The sequence below is a fragment of the Protopterus annectens genome, chromosome 6.part0 (genome assembly GCF_019279795.1).
Source record: "Protopterus annectens isolate FY-2018-M chromosome 6.part0, PAN1.0, whole genome shotgun sequence".
NCBI lineage: Eukaryota > Metazoa > Chordata > Ceratodontiformes > Protopteridae > Protopterus > Protopterus annectens.
Genome location: NC_056737.1, coordinates 472,557,490 through 472,576,449, shown reverse-complemented (window position 1 = coordinate 472,576,449; position 18,960 = coordinate 472,557,490). Strand labels below are relative to the sequence as shown.

Below are 18,960 nucleotides of genomic sequence, written 5' to 3'. Positions count from 1 at the left end.
CTATTTCACAGGGTCCTAAGGGAGTTAAGGCCTTAACAGCAAAAAATCCTACCCCCTCCGACAGAGATTCCAGGACGCTGGACAGATGGGGGAAAAAAGGTTTATACATCTGCAACCTTGGCAATCAGGGCCTTAAACTGTCAATTCCATATGCATAAGTACCAACAACATGTTATGTGATTGCTGAAGCAGAAAATTATGTTGATTTCAGAATGTGCAGAAAATAAGGAATTGCAGGAATTATTGCATGCAGCTGAACAAATTGGAAAGCATACTTTGCAATGTGGTTTTGATTCTTTAGAGGCCTCCTGCAGGGCTGCTGTTACTGGGTATGTGATTAGGAGGCATGCCTGGTTAAAGGAACAAAATTTGCCTGATCATGTTAAAGCTAAATTACTAGATGCACCTTTACAGCATGATTCTCTGTTTGGTATTAAGGCAGAAGTTAAAAGAAAATGGAAGACAAAGCTAAGTCTATGCAAACTGTTAAAGATTTCTTACAAGTGCAGCCACCTAGATTCAGTAGACACTGGCCTACAAAAAATTGGTCCTTTCCTGTGTCAGACAGAGCTCAAAGGGGCAAATCCAGACGCCCTAAGGGTTCCAGGTACCAGGCTCAAGACTCATACAGGTCAAAGCAATGGGGCACATCCACCTCCAAATCTGCAGGAGATAAAGCGCAAACCTACAGAAAGCAATCCCAATGACTTCTCTCTGCCTACACCAAGCACTTATCTTTTGGCAAAACCCACAGAAGGAAAATTAGCACTTTTTGCTCAACATTGGCAGTTAATAACCCAGGACAAGTGGGTACTGAACATCGTATCACAGGGATACATATTCCATTTCCACACTCTGCCAATGACAAATGGCTGGCCAGACCTGCTGAAAAAACAATGGGCAGAGGCACAGAAACAGGTTACGTCCTTCATGGATATGGGGGCCATTCAGACAGTACCAGAACAGGAAAAAGGATAAGGTTTTACTCAAGACTGTTCTTGGTACCCAGAAAGGGCAAGGCCTGTTGGCCAGTTCTGGATTTATCGATTTTGAACACATACCTGGACATTCCAAAATTCAAAATGCTCACTTTGCAGCAGCTTCTGCCCATGCTGGGCAAGAATGATTGGCTGGTGACTTTAGACCTAAATGAAGCATACCTGCATGTCCCAATAAGACAGTCGTGCAGAAGATACCTTAGATTCAAGGCTGACTTAATGCATTACCAATTCTCTGCACTGCCCTTTGGCTTATCTATTGTGCCTAGGGTCTTTACAAAGTGCCTGACACCAGTAATTGCATTTTGCAGACAAAGAAGTATTCAAATATACCCTTACTTGGACGACTGTCTCATTCAAGCAGAGAACAAGGACACTCTTCTATGACACCTGGCGTTTTTGAAAAGGCTTCTAACATGCCTAGGGTACACAATAAACAAAAAGAAATCACAACTGGTACCCTTTCAAAGGATAGCATTCCTGGATGGAAGCTTGAATACAACTGCCCAGATGGCTTACCTCACGCCAGACAAACAAAGGCAACTGACTACTTACTTCAAACTGCTGGCAACAAAGACACAGTCTTCTGCAAGACAAATTCTGCAGGCTCTGGGCTTCATGGCATCCTGCATCCTACTAATTCCATAAGCAAGACTGCATATGAGGAAACTTCAATGGTACCTAAAAAGTTTATGGAGTCAGCATTCACACAGTCTGGAAACAATGATTCCTCTCATTCCCTGCCTGCAACAGGAGTTTCTATGGTGGGCAAACCCTGTCACTAAAACATGGGACGGCCCCTCTGCCAGCCAGACCTTAACAACAGACACATCAGATTATGCCTGGGGGACCCACATGGCAGGAAGATGCATTCAGGGCATATGGGCACCAAATCAAATGTATCTACATATCAACCAGAAAGAGATGCTAGCTGTTCAAAATGCCCTAACAGCCTTCAAGGACTTACTTCATCCAGGACAACTACTGATAAAGATGGACAACACCACAGTCATGTGGTATATAAAGAAGCAAGGGGGCACACACTCATACCCCCTTTGCAGATTAGCCATAGCACTGTGGGACACAGCTTTGACCTACCAAGTACATCTTCAAGCTCATTTCCTGCCAAGAAAACAAAACACTCTGGCAGATGATTTAAGCAGAAACTTTATGGATCCTCACGAGTGGAAACTAAATCCACAAGTCTTCAGCATGATAACAGAGAAATGGGGGAGCCTTGACATAGATCTATTTGCCTCTCCTCAAAATTATCAACTGAAAAGATTCTGCGCAAGGACTTGTCACAGACAATCATGGAAAGTGGACGCCCTATCCTTCAGTTGGAAAAACCTGTCAGTTTACGCCTGTCCTCCTCTGCCTCTTCTACCCAAGGTCCTCCTAAAAGTCAGACAAGAGAAGCCCAAGATGATATTAATTGCCCCGGACTGGCTCCGCTAATACTGATACCCAATCCTAAGGAGCTTGTCTCAATGCCCAGCATGGACCTTGCCTCAAGAACCACAACTACTGTCCCAGCAAAACAATCAGATCCTGCACAATCGACTACAGACTCTGAACCTGGCAGCATGGCTAATCCTGTAATCATACAAACGACACCTCTCAGTAAAGTTGTGATGGATGTCACTTTGGAAGCTAGAAGGCCTAGCACTAGAAAATCTTATGCTGACAAATGGAAGAGATTCTGTGCCTGGAATCAAGCACAAGGAACTGATACAGCAGAACCACATATTCCTCAGATATTACAATACTTAACTGAGATGCTTGACAAAGGCCTATCTTTCTCATCAGTCAAAATCCATGCCTCTGCCATTTTGGCTCATTACAATACAGAGCCACCAATCTTTTCACATCTTTTACTAAAGCAGTATCTTAGAGGAGACAAAAATGTAAGGCCCCCTAGAAGATCACCATTACCTGCATGGGACCTCAATTATGTGTTGGAAAAGCTCACCCTGCCGCTGATATAAAGTTCTTATCATGGAAGACAGCTCTGCTACTAGCAATTACTTCAGCAAGAAGAGTTTCAGAGCTGCAGGCCCTCATGGCTGTAGAGCCTTTTGTCATATTTTAACCAGACAGGGTGTCTCTGAGGACAAATCCTACTTTTATGCCTAAGGTCGTTTCCAGTTTGGCTCTTAACCAAACAATTCATTTGCCAACTTTTTATCCAAATCCGCAGAGCAAAGGGGAGAGAATTCAGCTTTCCTTGGACGTACACAGACAGCTAAGATTCTACTTGAGCAGGACTAAAGCTCTAAGAAAAACTGAGCAATTTCTAGTGTCATATGCTGCAAGATCAGAAGGAAAGGCTATTTCAAAGCAGACAATTTCAAAGTGGATAAGTCATTGCATCCGTTTCTGCTACTTACACCATGGCAAACCTGTGCCCAAGGGCATTAGTTCTCACTCCACCAGAGCTGCAGCTACGTCAGCAGCCTTTCTCAGAGGAGTACCAACCAAGGACATTCTAGAGACTGCTACTTGGAGTTCTGTTCACACCTTTACAAAGCATTACCATTTGCCTCTCTACTCTAAGTCCAGGGCAGGGTTTGCCACTGCAGTGCTGCAGGGCCTTGTAGCCTCACCTAATGCTGTTTAGCTCCAGCCTCCCAACCATAGCTTTGGGATTCTACCCAAATGTAATGACTGCAACAGTGAAACATGAAGAACATAGTACAGTTGTGTACACTTACCATAAATGTAGATGTTAGAGTGTATTCACTGTTGCAGTCATATTGATGTATATATATATATATATATATATATATATATATATATATATATATATAATTCAACCTGGGACGCAGGAACCTGACGCTTTACACCCTGAGGCATCTGATTCAGAAAGAGAGCAGACTGAACTGCAGCAGACCATGCTAGAGCAACCTGTAATGACAGACTGAGCGAATACACTTTCCAGAGACAACTACATTTTGACTGCAGTGTAGACAGAGGTTCTTTTGATACCTTAGGGGCCTCCTGGCAATGTAACTGTACTCAATCTGTACTTAGGAGACCAATCTAGTTAAAAACAACAAGAAGTTTTTCTGATCATGTTAAATTTAAATTACTGAATGCAAGTTTAATGCATGAATCTCTGTATGAGTATTAAGGTAGAATTCTTAGAAACTGCATTTTTCTCCTGATGGTATTAAGCAGAATACTCAGAATTTGGTGCTTTGGCAAATCAGTAGAACAGAGCTCAAAGGGCATTACAACTTAAGCCTTCTAGTTGCATAAGCCAGGCCAAAGACTCATACAAAGAGGGCATACTGGCACTCAATCCACTCAAACATCAAAGCAATGGGGCGAACCCATCCCAAAAGAAACCTACAGGATGACTTAGGGCAAAAAGAAAAAAGCGCAGATCTGAAAATGGCAGCACCCATGGGGGACTAATAGGGCAAAACCCATGAATTGGCAGTGGTGTTTTAAACCAAGCACTGTACTTTACATCACCAGACAAAGTAATAATTCCATTTCTAAACTCTGCATAATACAAATGGAATAAGGCAGTCTGCCAAAAAATCAATGAATATTACCACATCTGCCAGATGACAATCCCAACCAGCACAGGGGCCATCAATGGGGTTTTAGAACAGCAGAAAGGACTCAGACAGTACCAAGACTACAGAAAGTTACCAGAGAAGGACCAAGGGCAACACTCAAACTTCAAAACACATCTTTGAAAAGAAACCTACTGGATTTATCAATCATAATGCCCACTATGCCTTGGCAAAATACTCGACTGGCAAAAATGTGGCTGGTCCCTTTGCCTAAATGCCTGCTGCACATGTTAGCTAAGACAGCTTGTACAAAAATACCTTAATGAAGAGGCTGACCTAGCATATTAAGATTCTGCACTGCCCTTCTTTACTTCTATTGTGCCCAGGGTGACAAACTTATTTTGCCTGCAAAGCCCCTTTCATATTCTTTACAATACTGTATTACAAAATAGTAATATCAGTTCATTACATTTGAGAACAGGGACGATTCTTCTACTATATAACACCCTAATTTATAAACAAACACAACATTCCTAGGCTTCACAATACCTTTGAAAAATCACAATTGCCACTAGGGTACACAATAAACAAAAGATAAAACAATGGAAAACTAGCTGGTAGCTAACAAACAACATCAAGGGTGGAAAACAGAATACAACTGCCTAACTGGCTACTGCTCGCAACACAGAAGCAACTGGCATTTACTTCAAACTCTGCAGCAGAAGCAACAAAAGAAGTCCTCTTTGCTATGAATTCCTTATACCCAGGGCTTCATGAGGAAAGGCATCCTATATCAAAAGCATATAGAGTCAAAAACAAATGAGGAAACTTCACAGCCGCAACAAAAGTTTCTGTGAGTCAAATATCTCGCACTCTAAACAAAAGTTCTCATGATTCCTGAGGGCAGGCCCCTCAGCCAACATGGGATTACGTGGCAAGCGCATCAGATTATAACAACAGGCCCACATCAGATTAAGAGGCAACATCAGCAGATGGGGGAAAATCTGGGGCAAGCACATATCAAAGACTAAATCATGCTATCAAAGCAAATCATCCTATGCAGCCACATACAAATACTACAGATTCTAGGGAACAACACAGGACTTACTTCATCAAGACCAACTACTGATAACACAGGTACACTACGGATAAAGACGGACATTAGGCAATGTGGATTTACACTAAAGACCTTTATAGTACACAGCCCATGGCACTTGAATGCATGGCACAACCACAAATACCTTCCAGGTAAACAAAAAACTCCAACAGAAATCACTGCCAAGAAACCAAATGGATCCAGAAACCTATTTAAACAGAATGGAAGTGGGATCCATCACGAGTGGAGACTATGATAACAGAGAAATGGGGGATAATGAAGAAAATCTATTTGCCTCTCTCAACTGAAAGATCTCCTCAAAAAAGGAATTCTGCACAAGCATGGAAAGTCCAGCTTAAAACTTCACTTAGTGGAAACCTGTCCTCCTCGCCTGTCCACCTCTGCTCCTTCGCCCCTCTACCCTGCCTCTGCTCCGGACAAAGCTAAAAGAATAAGGGAAGCAAAAGAAGCCAACTGGATACTGGGATGCTAGTTACCCATACCTGAGGAACTTGTCAAGGATCTTAAGCAAAAAAACACAACCACTGTCCCAGCAAAACAATCACAACCTCACTCACACACTGCACACCTGAGATCCTGCCTAATCAACTTAATCCTGTAATCATACAAATCACTAATCTCTGTAATCAGACATCATGTGATGGATTCTGAGTTGGAAGCTAGTGAGCCTAGCAACTTTGGAAGCTACTGAGAAATGGAAGAGAAAAATGCTTGGAAAAAGCACAAGGAAAGCGGTGGGAAGAACCACAAAGAACTCAGATATAGCACAACCACATATTCTGAGATGCTTGACAAAGGCCTATCTTTCTCATCAGTCAAAATATCTTTCATCTGTCATTTTGGCTCATTACAATCATTGAGCCACCCAATGTTTAATAGCATGCTTTTCAACCAGCAGTATATCAGGATCTACAAAAAGAGGAGACAAAACCAGAAGATCATCAGTACCTGCAGAGACCATCAGTATATATGTGAAAAGCTCACCACCCCTGCAGCTGATATAAAGTTCTTATCAGGAAGATCTCTGCTCTGCTACTAGCAATTACTTCAAGAAGAAAGGTTTTAGAGCTGGAAGCCTCATGCTGTTTTCCTCTCATATTTTTTTAACCCAGTGTCTCTAGGTGTCTCTGAGGACAAATCCTACTTTTATGCCTAAATTATGCCTGTTGTTTCCAAAATTTAACTTAAAACTTTTTGTCATTATTTTGCCCAATCCAAATCCAAGAAAAGGAAGCAAAGGGACTTCCACATACACACACAGACACAGCTAGCTCTGCTTGGGCAGAAAGCTCCTAGAAAAAAAAACTGAGCAATTTCCTAGTGTCATTGCTGCAAAGAAAGAAAGAAAAATGTTCAACAGACAATTTCAAAGTAAAGTGGATGGCAGCCATTGCATCCGCTTCAGCTACACACCATGGCAAACCCACCTGTGGGGCAAGACATCAGTTCTCCACCAGAGCTGCAGCTACAGCAGCCTTTCTCAGAGGTACCAACCACCAAGGACAGTTCTAGAGACTGCTGTACTGTTCTTCTGTTCACAAAGCATTACCATTTGCCTCTCTACTCTAAGTCCAGGACAGTGCTGCAGGGCCTTGTAGCCTCACCTAATGCTGTTTAGCTCCAGCCTCCCAACCATAGCTTTGGGATTCTACCCAAATGTAATGACTGCAACAGTGAAACATGAAGAACATAGTACAGTTGTGTACACTTACCATAAATGTAGATGTTCGAGTGTATTCACTGTTGCAGTCTAGGTTACCCTCCCGCCATCCCCCTGTCATTCTACAGTTTATCTTTCCTTCTCTATCTTCTACAACCTATGTGGTTTATTTGCTTGTAGATGAAGGTAAAGTTTATATTGATTCATGTGTGTGTGTGTATATATATATATATATATATATATATATATATATATATATCTAGATCCACGTTTGTTTGCATGGTTGTTCCTACTACTTTACAAAAATGTTAGAAGCACAATCACGTCTGTCAAAAAAGGAAGTTACATATATTTTGCTGTAGATTTTGCTGTTACTATTTCAACCACAACAAGCTAAATGCTGACCATTACTGTACTGAGCAAGGCTGTTGACTGCACAATCTAGATGGCTTCCCCATGTATTGTTTTCCTTGCAAAATCAGCAACCAACCCCATCTTGTCATACAGAAATGCTTTCCATTTTTTTAGATAGAATTCAACTCTGCTGTTGTGATGCAGAAATAAATGTGACATAATGAGCTTCAGATATCAGTATGGAAATGAGCTCCAGTGCTTATTGCCTTCCTATTTCTCTCAGGTGTGATTATCTGTGGTGGTCACCATATGGCTACCCACTCTTGTGGACCAAAATCCTCTGTGAGCATAGATTTGGACCTAGAAGAGTCCCAAATGATTGTTACAGTTATTTTGTCCCATTAGGGTCCCCTATACTTCTGTAGTCTGATTGAAGCCTACTTTGCATATTATTTGTTAAAACTGTAAATTCCTTGATCCACCCTTAGGATACATTGCATCACTGGAGCTCACTAACAGTTCTTCCCTTTGGAAGCACATTACTTTAAGGCAAAAACCTCAATCCAGTGCAGTTCATGAGATGACTGTAGTTCACTTTTGAATAGAGAATGTTCTCATGTGTTCATATTATTTTCTGGTGGTGTGTTCAGCATGATGTACATCATCATTTTGGCACAGTTAATGCCTTTACATATCTTCTAGAAAGTCTGTATGTTGTAAGTTGCATTTTTAAAATGTGCTAGTTAATTTATTACTTTTTTCCAGAGAGAAAACATTTGGGGTCCATTCCTCATTATCTCACCAGCCTCCACTCTAAACAACTGGCATCAAGAGTTTACCAGATTTGTTCCTAATTTCAAGGTAAGGAAGTGACAATCTAAACATGCAAAATTTTTCCCTAAAATTTGATCTTTGTTATTCTATGTTGATTTACCTGATCTTTCTCATTTCAGGGTGAGTAACTGACACCAGACAGTTGTAGCTTGAAATCTAATCTGCTTATAGTGTTTTTGCATTGCATTGCATTGTGACTGTCTGACTGGATCTTTGAAATGAAGAACTTTCTAAACCTATGTCATCTCCAAGAAAGGTCAGCAACAGGTGTCTTTGTGGCCAGTAAATTTTACGGACGGATTTTCATCTTCATTGTTTTTTCTGCCTTGGGCCATTGCACAGAGTATCTCACTTGTGAGTTGTGCCCTTCCTTTAATAAGAAAGCTTTCTTGTGAATGGCCTGAACCCTAAACAGTCTCAAAGCATTGCAAAACAAAACAAAACTTTTAGTGTCGGGCCAAGGGATAAGTTCCCCTGAAACTGAGGGTTTGGAAGACTGGTGAACTAGACCCTTGGGGCCCTTTTCAGCAGCAGCCTAGTACAGCCATGTCTAAGATGGAGTGAAAGGGGTGGATGCCCCATGTGCAAGCTGTGAGAGGGCACAATCAGTAGGTGCTGATGGTGTGGGGTGTACAATATGAGCATTGCTTTATGAAGCCACTAGGATATTGCAGCTTCATAAATTAATGCCAGTACTGCAGTCATGGCTGAATTGCTCAGTGTGGTTATTTAACTGTAGCAAGTTAGAGCTACCTGTTGCATTTGAAGAAGTGTACTACAGTTTCAGAGTAGTAGATTTTATTTTGCTCCTCAACTTTGAAACTTTGATGCGGGGTGCCAGTTTGGAGAACTGCATAGGGTGTCAGATGACCTAGCAATAGTTCTGCAGCCTAGTTACAAAAAAATTAAATAACCCAGCAGTATGACAGAGTAATATATGACTTAAAACATCAAAAAACAGGGCAGTGTGCAGATAGCATTGAAGTACATTGATGAGTAAAAGGTAAACTGTTAACATAGGAGTAAGCAGTACTTAAAAGTACTCATGACTGATGTACTACAGTGAGTGCTGTCTTGCTAATGTAAACCAAAATGGTCACGCAGATATCTCAGGTACAAATCCAGTGCATATGAATTGTGTCTGCTATTGAAGGTGCATTTTAAGCTGGTTAGTGAAGGAAGTAAAGTTAGGGATCTGATGAAATGTGCTTGGAAGTGAACTGCATAGGTTCATAGGTAAGTACTAGGCCTGCCCTTCTGTGCCATTTTTAACCAAGCCAGTTTCCCTTTTTGTGCTCAAATTAACCTATCCCCATTTGATTAGAAATTGGCCTTACCCATCCCATAAAATGAATGAATCCCCAAATAAATAACTGGTGCCAGAGTCATGGACTGAAACTAAATGCCAAAAAATACAGTATTGTATCCTTTGGGAAGTCATCTACTCAAGGGAACTACCACATTGACAATACACCCCTGAGAACTAACTCAGTTGTTCTGGATTTGGAAAGTTATGTGGACAGTGACATAAATTTTGACCAACATATTTCCGTTGCTGTAAAAAAGTCTTTGTATATTGCACAGTTTATAAACAAAGGGATTGTACCTAGATCTACAAATGTCATTGTCACCTTTACTCAGCCCTCATTAGGCCACTCATTGACTATAATGCATCCTTTGCCATGTATCTATCTGGACACATGCAAAAACTGGAATGCCCTCAGAGTTGACTTACTTAAAAGGATACATGGCCCAAACAATATGTCCTATATGGACCGACTCAAAGCTCTGCTACTATACTCTGTATCCTACAGACTGCTAAGAGGTGGTCTGTGTCTGACATACGAGGCCTCTTGTGACCCATTACTAATGCATTTACTGCACATCAACAAGTCAAATGGTATCAGAAATACTCTGTCTAGGGATCTAAACCTCTTCTACAACATCAACAGAATGGTTTGGAGGGACAGGTATATTTAATCCCAATTTGGATCTGTAGATGGGAAACAGAAAATTTACCACAAGACTTGCCGCTATACTATTAATGGACAGAGGCAGCTCCTAAATGCTTTATCCCATGCATTTTTTCCTTCAAATTATCTATGGTGTGATTCCATTGGGGTGATATATAATTATCAACCTTGGGAGCTGCAGGTGTACAAACCTAAATGGAAGAAAGCTCCATCAGCATAGACAAATTAATAATCTGGAACATTACTAGTCTTGATGGCAGACCTCTAAAAACTGTAGAGCAAGTAAAATGTCTTGGTGCCTGGCCAGATCCCATAACTTAACTTTCTTGATCCTTATCCACAGTGTTAGAAGTAAAATGTCAGTGCTGTAGAAGTGCAACATTATTTCCTAACAACTGCTAAGCAGGGCAGGATGGTCACTGGCAACAGAGTGGTACTTCTGTCCTTTGAATAGTCTCTGTCACCCTCTGCACCTCTGACAGAAATCTGCAAAAATACAAACATTGCAGAACTGCATCTAGCAATTTATTCCTGGAGCTGGTAAGAGGCATCTTCATAGCCTTGCGGTCAAACCCGCTTGCTGGCTTCCAACTGCCAAAAGATTTATTCTTCTAATTAGCATGATTCTGCATATTGTAGTAGTCAGGGAATCTGACAGGACTACAGTATTGTTTAAGAGAAATGAGGTGTTACAAGATCTTGCACTGGTCCATACAAAGAACGTTATGCATAATTCCAGTAGTAAGAAGAGTACGTTTTTGAAGCAGGCAGAAGCCAGTTAACCTGCATGATTTTGCAAGGCAGTGTTTTTGAGCCTCCTGCCTTCGGCAACAACAAAATGGCAGAATGAATTTGTATTACTGCAGCTTTCGTTTAGAGGTGGAGCTAAGGATGGGAAAGATGTAGTTAAGGGTTGGTAAAAATACTTCTTTGCCATTGACAGTCTTGCTGTAGTTAATAAAATGGTTGAAAATGGCATTTATAGAACACTAGTGTAATTTTTATTTTTAATCATGTAGATGTTTATGTGAATGGAGTAAGTGAGAGAGAGGTGTCCAGAGCATAAGTATTTTATTTAATTATCAAAAATAAGGCACTGGAAGGTTCACCAGAGTAAAATCCAGTTTTATTGATCGCACACAATATTAAAAAATGTAAAGCACATCCAGAACGCATTAACTGTATCACCGCGTTTTTGTCACAAAAACTTCTTCAGATGAGCATACCAACTTCTGAAACCCCTTTATATACAGAAACATCCCCAATTAATCAATTAACAAACTGTTATACTTTTAAATTAAAACACAGTGCAAAAAAACTATATACACAAAACAATGAAACACTAAGTACAGAAGTTCATGGAAAATTATTTGTTGGTCAAGCAGGAATCTTGTACAAAACATACATTATTTACAGTTTGTAAAAACTTGTAAACAAAAAATAAATATTTAAAAATATTTAAAAATGTAAAACTCTTGTAAAACCACGTGTAAAATCACTGTTGTGTAGGTCATACAAAATGTAAAACAGCACCATCTGCTGGACAATCACATAATTTAAAGTTTAGCTGACCTAAGCTTTAAGACTGGCTTCAATTAAACCATCTTATTCAAACCAGGATACCTAGTAGCTTCAAGAACTAGTTGCCAGTACAGTTCCCTGTATTCTAGCCGTGTTTCCCAAGGGCCACCCCTAAGATCAATGGGCAATATTTCTATTACATAAAAATAAAAATTAGCTCCTGCACAGTTCAAAGTATGTTTATACAGAGAATTGGTACTGTTCATATTTTTTATATCGTACCTGTGTTCATACATTCTTGACTTTAATTTCCTCTCAGTTTTACCTGTATAGAATGCTTCACATTTGTCACACAAGGGTAAATAAATACTATCATTAGTATTGCAATTAGCAAAACCATTTGTCTTAATAAGTCTGTCTCTACTTTTCAGATTAACCATCTCTCCAACTTTGACATAAGGGCATTGGGGACAACAACCACACTTGTATGTGCCCCTTTAATTAGAAAGGTAGACACCTGTTCTAGGGGTACCTTTCTCCAAAATGTTTTTAATACAGCGTCCCCTTCTATAAATACACTTAAAAGGCTTATCAAATATATACTGCAGGTCTGATGTACTAGCAAATCTGTTCCATTCTCTTTCCATAATGTTTCTGGCCAACCCAGCATCCTTACAATTTTTTACATGTTGAGAAACCTAGGATTCCATCAATTTTTGGCATCCCCAAGGTCCACAAGGATGTAGGCAAACCACCCTTGAGGCCAATAGTTTCTGCTGAAGGTTCCATAACAGCCCCCTTAGCTAAATTTGTGGACTCTAAGCTTAAAAAATTGTCGGGGGGGGGGGGGCAAATGTACTCAAAGACTCATGGGACCTTTTGAAAAAACTGCATTTGGGGCTTTATTGTGACAACCTTACTTTTATCACAGTTGTGATAGATTTATTTTCTTCAATACCCCACGCTCTGGGTTTAGAATGGTTAGAAGAGGTTTTAAGTGATATTAATGACATAAGTTACAGCAATTTAGAACATGTTTAATCTTAATGGATGTGATTTTAAAGAATAATTTTATATTTTTTGAGGGCGAGTATTTTAAACAATTAAGAGGTGTTGCTGTGGGGGCCCATTGTGCCCCCACACACGCTAACATTATACTTTCCTACTGGGAAAAGAAATTTGTGTTCAGCTGTGATTTTAGGTGGTGTTGGGATTTTTATGCTCGTTTTTTGGATGACATTTGTTTATTTTGGGTAGAACCTGAGAGTAGGTTTTTAGATTTCATTAACTATTTGTCTAGCACCACAGATTTTTTAAGATTTACGTATGAAATCAATTCTGACGAGATGAGATACTTGGACCTCAGTATCAGTAAGGCTGGAGGGAATTTCAAAACTAGAGTTTATAGAAATGCAACATTTTCCAACTCTTACCTATATTATACCAGTGCACACCCACATCACCAGAAGAAAGGAGTAGTAAAGGGTCAGTTTGTTCGAAGAACCAAAATGACCTCAGATGACACTGATTTTATTAATGAAATTGTTTATCTTATGGATTTGTTCAGGGCTAGGGGGGTACCCAGAAAAGCTTCTAGCAGAAGTCTATAATGAAGTTTTGGAAGCAAGAAAATCTAGGTTTGCCCCCATTTTCGGGACTGACAATGAAGACTTTGAAAATATTCAAACATCGGAGAGGTCAGGTGATAATGAGTACAACAGTGCTTTGGTTATTATTATGACGGGGATGCTGGGTTGGCCAGAAACATTATGGAAAGAGAATGGAACAGATTTGCTAGTACATCAGACCTGCAGTATATATTTGATAAGCCTTTTAAGTGTATTTACAGAAGGGGAATGCTGTATTAAAAACATTTTGGAGAATGGTACCCCTAGGACATGTGTTTACCTTTCTAATAAAAGGGGCACATACAAGTGTGGTTGTTGTGCCCAATGCCCTTATGTCAAAGTTGGAGAGATGGTTCATCTGAAAAGTAGGGACAGACTTATTAAGACAAATGGTTTTGCTAATTGCAATACTAATGGTATTATTAATTTAACCTTGTGTGACAAATGTGAAGCATTCTATATAGGTAAAACTGAGAGGAAATTAAAGTCAAGAATGTATGAACACAGGTACGATATAAAAAAGATGAATAGAAACAATTCTCTGTATAAACATACTTTGAAGTGTGCAGGAGCTAATTTTTATTTTTATGTAATAGAGATATTGCCCATTGATCCTAGGGGTGGCCCTTGGGAAACACGGCTAGAATACAGGGAACTGTACTGGCAACTAGTTCTTGAAGCTACTAGGTATCCTGGTTTGAGTAAGATGGTTTAATTGAAGCCAGTCTTAAAGCTTAGGTCAGCTAAACTTTAAATTATGTGACTGTCCAGCAGATGGTGTGTTTTACATTTTGTATGACCTACACAACAGTGTTTTACATGTGGTTTTACAAGGGTTTTATATTTTTAAATATTTATTTTTTGTTTACAAGTTTTTACAAACTGTAAATAATGTATGCTTTTTACAAGATTCCTGCTTGACCAACAAATAATTTTTCATGCACTATTTTTGGTTATCAGTTTACTTTTGGCACTTTTTCCACTTTCCTTGTTTATTTAATTACTTATTAGGTTGGTTAACTGGACTGTTGAGGCTCTTTTTGATTGCAAACTTGGCTTAGGTGAAGTACCGTATTTTCAGATGTCTGTGTCATCATCGTGAAGTGTGATATCACATGCCTTTTTCAGAAATGAGGATATTAATGTAAATGATAAATAACAGTGGACCAAAGTCAGAGCCTTGTGAAGCACCAGGAAGTACTGGGTGGAAGGAGGACTGTGTGTTTGGCAAGATAGTTTTTAAGTAGCCTAGTTTATAGGCAATCAGACAACCAGTTTAAAATGCTGGAGTTTATGCCACAAAATGAGAGTTATTTAATAGGGGATGTGTACAAGGTCAAGTGCGATAGAGAGGCCAGTGAAAACTGCACAGATGAGGTTCTGTGCTTTTATTGCTTTGGAAAGTGCATGACTCAGTGAGAGAAGAGCTGTCTTAGTGCCATGATCTGTTTAATTATGTAAGGAATTTATACACCCTAAAAGATGGTTAAGAAAGTGGCAGTGAAAGCCTCCCTAGTCAGAGTTTGCAGGCTTTGCAACCCAGTCAGTTGTGCTATGACCTGAAGCTGCTGGTTTTGCTGAGGCATTAGTTTGTCAGTCCTTATATCTGCTTTTGCGATATCCCCATCTTTTGATGACCCATCAGAAGATTTAACAGTACAGCATTGGCATGTCTGTCTCTCTGGACCTCTCAAGACTTTAGTGCTAAATTACAGTCAGTCATATGTTCCAAAGTGCCTACAGTTAGCCAGTGAATTCCTTTCACAGTGGAGGAAGCATTTTCTCCTCATTCTGACATTCCACCTATTTCTGTACTTGAACCTATAGGTCTTGAAGATAAGTTGCCACCCCCTTTTTTTCCCAAGAAAATCTAATGCCTAAGACATTAGTCCCAGTGATACATGCTATGGCCCTTTCAGTTTAAATGTTTTACTAAAGGTTATGTGGAGATATGGCAGAGAATCCATGTTCGTCTACTACCACTACCTGGCAAACTCTGTACTTCCTGGCAATCCTTCCATCTAAGAGAAGGAGAGAGTCATCTCTGAGTTCTCCTGTAACTTAGAGATGAGCCAAGAGGAGGATTTAACTTATACTACCCACCACCTTACTGCTTATTTATGTTCCTTATCACTATGAGACGTTGTTTTCCCATTTCTTTACCAGAGATATACATCCTTTGGGGAAATGCTACATTTAATGTTGGAACATTTTAAATGGGAGAAAAAAGAAGTGTCTGACTCTAATAAATTCTTCGGTATTTGCTACAGATAGAAAAAAATCAATCCTGTTACTATTTCTCCGATTAAACAGGCATTTTGAATGCTTCTTTTATCATGCTTCATTAGATCTTGTCTCACAACTGCCAGTACCTAGGAAACTTGATCATATTTACCAGAATAAAGAGAAATTTATCTTTTTAGACTAAAATTTGGTGACTGATCCTTCTGGTCTTCTGTGGAGAAGGCTAGAAAGATCTAAGCTGGTGATTGCGAGTAACTCCCAACCAATTGTCAGTGAGTTGCAGCCTGGATAGGATTGGCAGGAAAATTGTATCTCTGCCTTCCTGTGTATTAGGGTGGTTAACTGCCAGACACACATGCTTCACTTTCAAGTTAATGTTATTGTAGATATGGGGTGTCTGCGTAGAAGTGTCCTAGATTCTACCCTAAAGTAGAACATCTCAAAACTTCTACAGAAGGCTCTCAGGATCATTATACATATGGGTTCCTATCATCTTGTCGAACTTCCGCATGATCGAACTTTTAAAACTTTGAACGTTTCAACGGAGATCCCCATACAGTGTGGCAATGGAAGTTTTCCATTATCTGCACTGTAGTGTGATCTCGGAGTTGGTATGTTTAAAGAGCAGGAGGTGTAGCCCCCTTGCTTAAGCTTTCAGGTAGGTTTTTTTCTGTTTTTTTTTTTTTATTTGATTTTTGAAAGTTTGAACATATGGTCTTGACCATATGGTGTTCGAACTTTTAAAAGTTCGATTATCTGATATAGACCCATACATACGATAAAATGTTGCTATTATACTATTTACACCATTGCTAGAGCAGAGGCCTCAAGAACTGTCATTGGATACATGACACAGGATACAACCCCTCTGTGAGGACTTCAAAGGGTAGCTATTGAATTTACCTGTGGACGCACATTTATTTCTGTGCCTCCATTGCAAGACATAAAAAAAAAAAAACACCACTAGAAGAGAAAGGCAAAACAGATCAGGCAGTTAAGCAGCTCTGTCACTCTCCCATACCAAAATATTGTAGATATTTCCCTTCCAAGTTATGGCCTTTTTTTATCACTTATAGTCCTGGCAATTTAAAGAGAAGAAGGCATTTGAGAAGGGTCATTTAGGAGGCAACAGGATCTGAAGTACACATTCCAGCAAAGGTGGTGGTCCTCCACTGAGCCAAGAGGATGTCTCCCACTCTTGACTGCATTCTGTATCTTCTATCCCTACTTTCTATGAAGCAGGCTTTTCTTATTTAAAGCTCAGTGGTTTGAACTGACTTTGGAATGCTGGATGAAGAACTCATAAGCTTGAGATACAAAACAGATTTCAGATAATTCACATTCATAGGAATTCATTATATTCCATCAGCCAATGTTGCGCCTTGCAGTACCAGTCTTAAAATACTTATTAACATTTCCATGTATAGAGAAAGTTTCTCATTTTTAATGCTAGGGAAAGACAGGACCTGGAAACCAGTGGTGGAATGTTCAGAGTTGGACAAATTTCTTGTGAAGAATTCATGATGCTTTCCCTTCAGTCCCTTCTCTCTGTTATGCTCCCAGAGGCTGTATAATCTTTTTGTCCATCTCAACACAAACATCCTTCAAAAAGGTCTCACAGAGACAGATAACTGGTGCCAGTGCCATGGTTTAAAGCTAAATGACAAAAAATGTATAGTCATACCCTTTGGCAAAAACAATGTGCCCACAAATTACCACATAGGCGGAAACCCATTAAGTACAGAGAAAGTTATTAGGGACCTGGGGACCCAAGTTGATAGCAATCTCTCCTTTGAAAACCACATTGCCAAAGTGGTTAGAAAGACCTTCTACATAGCCCACCTCATCACGAAGGGTTTCACATCTAGATCAAGAGAGGTAATCGTGCCCCTTTATTCATCCCTCATCAGGCCCATCATAGAATACAATGACACTTTTGGGATGTACCTTACCCAACACCTGCAGCAATTAGAAAGACCCCAAAAGTATCTCACCAAGAGGATCAAGGGTCTCAAACAGATGCCATATGCTGCTCGGTTAAAAAAACTCCAGCTCTACTCAGTTGTATACCGCCTACTTTGAGGCGATCTATGCCTGACATACAAAGCTATGTCAAATCCAGAATTAATGGACATGCTCCACCTCAGTAAATCTAAATCCCTTAGAGCCACATGCTCGAGGGACTTGAACCTCAGCACAGAAATAAATAGAACTTGCAGGAGGGACAGGTTCAAAACCCAGAGGCTCCCTTCGCTCTGGAATAGAATTCCAGTTCATGTGAGGCAGAGCACCTCACTGAATCTCTTCAAGAAGAATCTCGATAGGTGGATGGGGGATCGTAGGTTTGTCCCAGGGATTACTCCCTTGTCACTATTAGACAGAGGCACAGTAAACTAAACCTTAAAAAGGGCACAGTATACTCAAATCAAGGGGTGGCGTAAGCCATACAGAATCGGGCTAGGCTTATAATTGCCCCAGGGCAGATAGCCTAGTATGAACCTATGAACGTATGTATGTGTAACATGCTTCCCTTCGTATTCCTATTTGCAAGGAGCACAGTACATTCTTAAACTTCCTGGCAGGGTCAGAGGACTTTTATTTTACCTCTTTTCCCTTTAAGCTTTTCATTGCTCCATTACAGTATGCTTAGCCACAGTCTTGGCGCACACAGGCTTCAGGGCATTCACATTTATCCATACTTGGATGACTGACCAGGCAATATCTCAGGAGTATATGGCAGTCATATTGAGCTGCAATGACCTACTACTTCATGGTGTTAGGATTTCCCTCAGCCTAAAGAAATCCATCCTCACCTCCTCTCACATGCCAAACATGTCCTAGAAGCCATTCTCAACATAAAGTATGGCAGGATGTCTGTTGCAAGAAAGTGGTAGTGCCCACTATATACTTTGTTTTTCTTTTTGGCTCACAGGTTTACATCAGTGTCTTGCCTTCCTGTACCCAATTACCTCATTAATTCGCCATTGGGGTAACAGCAGTCTGGCCTCTCTGCTCCCTTGTAAAGTTGAGTCAGGTGTTATGGAGTGAGCCAGTCTGTAGGTCCTGCGAGTTGTTCCATCCCCCAACCCCCTGATATTCTGAGA

At 40.1% G+C, this 18,960-nt stretch overlaps 1 protein-coding gene across 1 annotated transcript in view; it reads left to right on the top strand.

Annotated features, from left to right (window-relative positions):
* INO80 (INO80 complex ATPase subunit) overlaps window positions 1-18,960 on the top strand; it is a 2,478,170-nt gene that overhangs the window by 1,428,414 nt on the left and 1,030,796 nt on the right. The window contains exon 16 of the mRNA XM_044074204.1: window positions 8,422-8,517. Within this exon, the coding sequence (XP_043930139.1) occupies window positions 8,422-8,517 (96 nt within the window). The remainder of the gene's footprint in view (window positions 1-8,421; window positions 8,518-18,960) is intronic.